This window comes from Lates calcarifer, linkage group LG10 (genome assembly GCF_001640805.2).
Source record: "Lates calcarifer isolate ASB-BC8 linkage group LG10, TLL_Latcal_v3, whole genome shotgun sequence".
In the NCBI taxonomy this organism is placed as follows: domain Eukaryota; kingdom Metazoa; phylum Chordata; class Actinopteri; family Centropomidae; genus Lates; species Lates calcarifer.
The window spans coordinates 13,873,391-13,879,233 of NC_066842.1; the positions used below are offsets into that span (position 1 = coordinate 13,873,391).

General features: G+C 39.5%; 1 protein-coding gene and 1 long non-coding RNA gene across 2 annotated transcripts; one reads left to right on the forward strand and one right to left on the reverse strand.

The window, feature by feature from the left end:
- The first annotated feature begins 610 nt into the window (after positions 1–610).
- Positions 611–5,348, forward strand: syt1b (synaptotagmin Ib). Its single transcript, XM_018663909.2, has 8 exons — positions 611–812; positions 1,740–1,921; positions 2,365–2,478; positions 2,622–2,789; positions 2,880–3,047; positions 3,464–3,581; positions 3,981–4,114; positions 4,213–5,348. Exons 1-8 carry the CDS (start codon positions 665–667, stop codon positions 4,417–4,419), a joined length of 1,239 nt encoding a protein of 412 aa, XP_018519425.1. The 5' UTR covers positions 611–664; the 3' UTR covers positions 4,420–5,348.
- LOC108875194 (uncharacterized) lies at positions 2,976–5,837 on the reverse strand. Its single transcript, XR_001959829.2, has 3 exons — positions 5,662–5,837; positions 3,444–3,550; positions 2,976–3,058 (listed from the first exon to the last, which is right to left on the reverse strand). It is a non-coding gene; the product is annotated as an uncharacterized LOC108875194 (long non-coding RNA).
- Between the last annotated feature and the right edge of the window lie 6 nt (positions 5,838–5,843).

Consider the following 5,843-nt stretch of genomic DNA (forward strand, 5'->3'; position numbering starts at 1 on the left):
AGCGTGACCTTGGCACATGATAATCATCTCTGGCAGCTCAGCGTGGAACAGCAGAGATCCACGCGTGACACTTCAACGCCACTTCTCCCCTTCCTTTCCCCTCCATGTCAGCAGGTTTGGCAGAGACAGCGGTTTGCATATCCTGTGTTCAAGTGTTAGTGCCAGACCAGCAGAAACAGGAGAAGTCATCTGACACTGATGGTCATACTGTGTCTATAAGCACATTATTGCTTCAAATATATCCATCAATAGCATTTATGAAAACTATGCTCTGGTGTGCATGTGTGTTTCTGTGGATTGTTTAAATGATTCCCCATCCAGAGGGATGGCTAGTGATGCCACAAAGAAACAGCATATCTCACATGTTACAGCTGATACTGATCATATTACTATGGATTTTGTACAATATTTCTGATTCTGATGTGGTTTTGTGAAAGTGAAACTAAGTGTTAACAAATATTTTGCTTTTATGTTTTCTTATGCCAATACGATTACCAGCTTGTTTAATTATTGTTTAGATTTGGAGGGCATTTACAGGTGTGACTGTTTCTGTTTTGCTGAAGTACAATGTTCTATATACTGCACATTTTGTGATTTTTTTTTTAGGGCTGAGCCACCTCTTCCTGTCTCACTGTTTCTCTGCCAGTTCAATTCTGGTCAAATAATGACCGGGACCCGTCGAGCTGCCCAGGCCACACTGGGCTCTCCAGCTACCCCGACCCACTTGCCAAATGCAACAACAATCCCAAGCCAAAAACCATCTGGAGGCCACAGTCCCAACAAGTTCATGAGTGAACTGCGCAGCATCCACAGTGAGTTAGACACATAACCAAATGTTCATCCCCATGGATTAACATTGATTATCTTGACATGTATTTGGGAAACATGTCCAAGCACCAGAGCCAAAGGACAGTTTAGACATAGTCCTGGAGGTTCTTGGTACAGCATGAGAGAGAGTAAATTATTATACTTCATGGCAATTTGGGGGAATAAAACTGCTTTAGCATATGTCAAAAGAACATGACATAGCAACACAACAACTTATACAATATCAAGAGAGATTTGAAGTTTATATTGAGTGAGTATTATCTGTGTTTTCTCAGTCGCTGGATGACTGATCTCAGACAGCTGAAATAATGCATGTCAAATGATCCTTAGCAACTAAAAACTTTGGAGTTTCAGGAATGTGTGACTAAACATTGAAGGGTCACACTGTATATGAGAAGGCCAGACAAGTATTTGCTCATATGGGACAGATGATGTTTAAAAATGCATATAGAGCAGTTATCTTCTTGGCAGAAGTTCTGTTATTCTTGTTACTTTTCATTAGTTCTGACATGCCAGATGTCTATGTGCATAATGTTTCTAATGCTATGTGCATATCAGAAAATCAAAACTGCAAGTCATAAAAAATGGATTTGAATGTGTCACTTGATATCAGACTCATGCAGTATATTGCTTCAATGATGTTTTAGAACAAGATGGAGAAATGATAACAACTCAGAGTACACCGTAATACAGTATAACACCACTACAAAACATGGCCTAACAATTACCACAGATATGAATCAGTGCCTCTCTGATAATAGCATTTAGTACAGGAGTACTGGATTAGATTGCATTGAATTTTCTGACAAATTTAATTTAAATGTATTTAAGGGGTAACTTCCTGAGGTGGCTGTCTACGTGCATGTATATTATTAATCTACAATCTATGTTTTTTTACTGTGGATTTGCAGTGCCATCGTGGGCTGTTGCTGCCCTTTGTCTCGTGAGTTTGTGCGTGGTGCTTTCATGTGCTGTATGTGTATGGAAGAAGTGTTTGAAAAAGAAGGACAAGGACAAAGACAAGGACAAGAAAAAGGGAAAAGAGAAGAGCATGGGAGGCTTTGACACTGAAATGGATGGAGGTTACAATGAGGTAGGCTACACATACACACACACTCACACACACAGTCTCTCCCTGCAGACGTATTGTCCTTCCAATGTATCACTGTCCTGACATTCAGGTCACCCCAGACTAGTAAAACTGTCAGTGTGAGTTAAGACTAATGGATGTTTTGCACATGTTGCTCGTGTTGTGGAGCAGGTTGAGGTCTGACATTATTGTTTTAGAGTGTCTTCAAGGATATAAGTCGCATTTAAACACACTGATGGTGTCAAATTTCCCCATCCCCTTTAAACAATAAATAAACCTTAGATGGCTACATTATCTTTGTTTAATTGGCTCAGCCTGTGTAATGCTATACAATATACTGTAGGAACACAGCACAAATAGCTGCTCCACAAGCTGTGAGACAGAAGGTTTTCATTGATTACTTGCAAAGCTATATTTTTTGTGTGTGTGTCTGTGTGTGTGTCCAGCCGCTGAAAGATGAAGGTAACAAAGAAACAGAGCTGTCTGATAATGAGCCCAAGGAGGAAGAAAAGCTGGGCAGACTACATTTCACACTAGACTACAACTTCACAGATAATACGGTAAGATGCTGCTATCCACTTTTGACATTTTTGCCCACCATCTGCCAACTCTTAAATGTCAGATTCTAATATGTCTCTTCCCACTGTCAATTAGCCACAATCTCACTTCTTTCTATTACTCTTCCTGTGCTATCAAATTATAGCTGGTGGTGGGCATCTTGCAGGCTGCAGAGCTTCCTGCCATGGATGTAGGAGGTAGCTCTGACCCTTACGTTAAACTTTATCTGCTCCCGGACAAAAAGAAAAAGTTTGAAACCAAAGTTCATAGGAAGACACTCGAACCCAACTTCAATGAGACTTTCACATTTAAGGTAAAACTCCATATTTATCCTGACTGTGTTCACTATTATCATGACATGTTTTTTAAAGTTACTGTCTTTGATGTGTGTTTTGCACTGTAGGTACCGTACACTGAACTGGGCGGGAAGACACTGGTGATGACTGTGTACGACTTTGACCGTTTCTCAAAACACGATGCCATAGGAGCGGTGAAGATACCGATGAGCAGTGTGGACTTCAGCCAGTCCCTGCAGGAGTGGAGGGACTTGCAGAAGGCAGAGAAGGAGGAGGTAGGAGCACGCTGTGAGAGAAGGAGAGGAGGTGAACTTGAAAAAAGGGATGCACGAATCAATAAGGAAAAACAAATCTTGCCTTGTTATTCAGAGGGAAGCATCACCTTTTTTTTTTAAGTTGTTTCTTTTTATTCCATGATGTTTCTTTGTGTTTTGTGTGTTAGGAAACAAGGTTACTGATGCTCACTGTTTCTTTGATTTGAGTAAAATCAGATACATTCTCATTTTGATAACTACACTTTCTTTTCAAAGCCAAGAACAGTCGTTCTGTTTTTGAAGCATCTCTGCCTCTGAGGAATACTGTAGCTTTCTGTGATTCTGATATTTCACCTTCACCATTTCTTTAAAATTTAATCATGAAGCAGTATGTAAGCTGTACAACAATATACTTACCTCTTTTTTCTCTGTGTCAGAGCGAGCGGCTCGGAGACATATGTTTGTCCTTGAGGTATGTGCCCACTGCGGGGAAGCTGACAGTGGTGATTCTGGAAGCCAAAAACCTGAAGAAAATGGATGTGGGTGGATTATCGGGTGAGTCGAGCAGGAAAGACCTCTGGATTCACACTGTATCTAATTTCAAGGTTCATGTCAAGTTTCTTTTACTAAAGTGCTGGAGATTTTTCTGTATATTGCTGCATTAAAGTAAAGGATTCTCTTTTATCAACAAGAAATATAAATATGTCTCAGTACGTTTATTATTATAATATGACTAGGTGATCCTAAATAGCCCAGATTTGCTAGCTCTGGTTAAGCATTAAGGCCTTATAATTACTTTTTTAGTGGTGTGTCCACTTTCAGGCAGTTTCTATTTAATGGAAACTATCAGGAGCTACTACAATAGATGTTGTGTTTCGCTGATGGAGTTACTGCATCTGTGCCAGGCTGTTGGTCTGCTGCTCTGACATAAAACCTCCCTGTTCTCACTATCAGACCCTTACGTGAAGATCCACTTAATGCAGAATGGGAAAAGACTCAAGAAGAAGAAAACAACGATAAAGAAGAACACTTTGAACCCTTACTACAATGAGTCTTTCAGCTTTGAAGTGCCATGTGAACAGATAGAGGTACACATATTTCCATGAACTCAAGTATACACACAAATACAGCACATATACAACACATCAGAAATTAATTTTTTGTATTATGTTATTTTCATTTACAGAAGGTGCAGATAGCAGTCACTGTGTTGGACTATGATAAGATTGGGAAGAATGACGCCATCGGGAAGGTGTTGCTGGGTGGTAACAGCACTGGGACCGAGCAACGTCATTGGTCAGACATGCTGGCTAACCCCCGGCGGCCCATAGCCCAGTGGCACAGCCTCAAACCAGAGGATGAAGTCAACGCACTAATGTCCAACAAGAAATGAAACTGACCCCAGTCTGCTATGAGACGTCTGCAGTATTTACCTCAGCCACTTCCAATTTATGTTTCTACCTCTGCTCTAATTCCCCTTAAAAACCTTTAAGCTACTTAACTGAGTAAATCTACCCAATAATACCCTGTTTTAACCTTGACACTATCCGAGTCACTATTACGCACTTAAAGCCCTCCTTCAGTAATTCCCCACTGCTTCTAACTAAACTGCTATAAAGAGTTTTAGACAAAGATGTGTCACTGGGCACAGTGCTATTAAATCAGATGAGATTTTTTTTAAAAAAATGTTTGTATGTTTTTCTTCATCTGTTCTGAGCTGCTCAAAAACAGTAACACCACACCTGATATAGACCTGCAGAGGAAGGCAATCAAAAGGATATTGAAATAAGAGCCTCATATGACTGCTGTTATGTTAGTTATTTCATTATATTCACTGTTGTATTTTGCTAATCAAATAACTGGGTTGCTATAATTCATTTTGAATGTAAGTTATACATTTGAAATTTTATTTTATCTCAGTGGAGCATTTTCCAATAGAAATAATACTTATTAAAACTACAAAAGTACACTGATTGTGGTGTTGGAGCACAGCCTAGGACAAGAAAAATGCTGAGATAAGTGTTTTGGCATCATAATTAATGGACAGCTTTCTCTGCTGCATCACATACAAAACAGCAGAACAGGCCAGAATCACAGCAAGAACCCAAGAGGGTTTTTTTCCTCTATCTTCATTTTTAGTTTTCAGTTATCCATGTCCAATGTGATACTTTATTTCTAGGTTAATGTTAATGTTAAGACAGTATTTTTCAATCCCACATGTGAAATGAGCAATAAAGCATCATCTTTCCGTTCTAATTTACTTGTACACAGGCTGAGTGGTCATGCTTAACATTTTTCTGCTCCTTGAATAAAAAAAATTGCAAGGCCTTGAAGTTTTATTGTAGATGGCAGAGTTGGTTAGACTTACTTAAGGTTAACAACCATCGAGTTTTATTTGGATTACATTAAGCTAGCCTACTTGCTAAAAGTACATAGATGAACATAAGGCTAAAACAGTTAGCTTAGTTGGATAGCTAAGATTCGTTAATATTCTTAAGCAACAAACAAAATTCACTTAGAAGGGTTTGAGGCCTCTGGGTGACTGAACTTTGGCTGACGTTTATCTCACAACGTAACATTTATAAGCATATATTGCCAGAAACGGAACATAATATAGGTATGTAAGAATAATTACCTGCAAGTATTAATCGCTGTTTTCGTTGGCTTGGACTGAGCCATTTCTATCTGCACGGGGAGCGGGCATTCAGTTTATGGGAGCGGGTCCTCTTCCACGGAGTCCGCCCATGACATTAAAATACTTTTACGACGTATCCATGAACCATGTTGCGCCGCCATTTTTCTTCAGTAGCCCAGAAT

Bases quoted from the DNA above. Each gene is read 5' to 3' on its own strand.
- syt1b (XM_018663909.2), top strand. From the start codon at position 665: ATGACCGGGACCCGTCGAGCTGCCCAGGCCACACTGGGCTCTCCAGCT. The intron at 2,479-2,621 runs GTAAGATGCTGC...ATCAAATTATAG, and splicing joins ACAACTTCACAGATAATACG to CTGGTGGTGGGCATCTTGCA. The intron at 2,790-2,879 runs GTAAAACTCCAT...TTTGCACTGTAG, and splicing joins ATGAGACTTTCACATTTAAG to GTACCGTACACTGAACTGGG.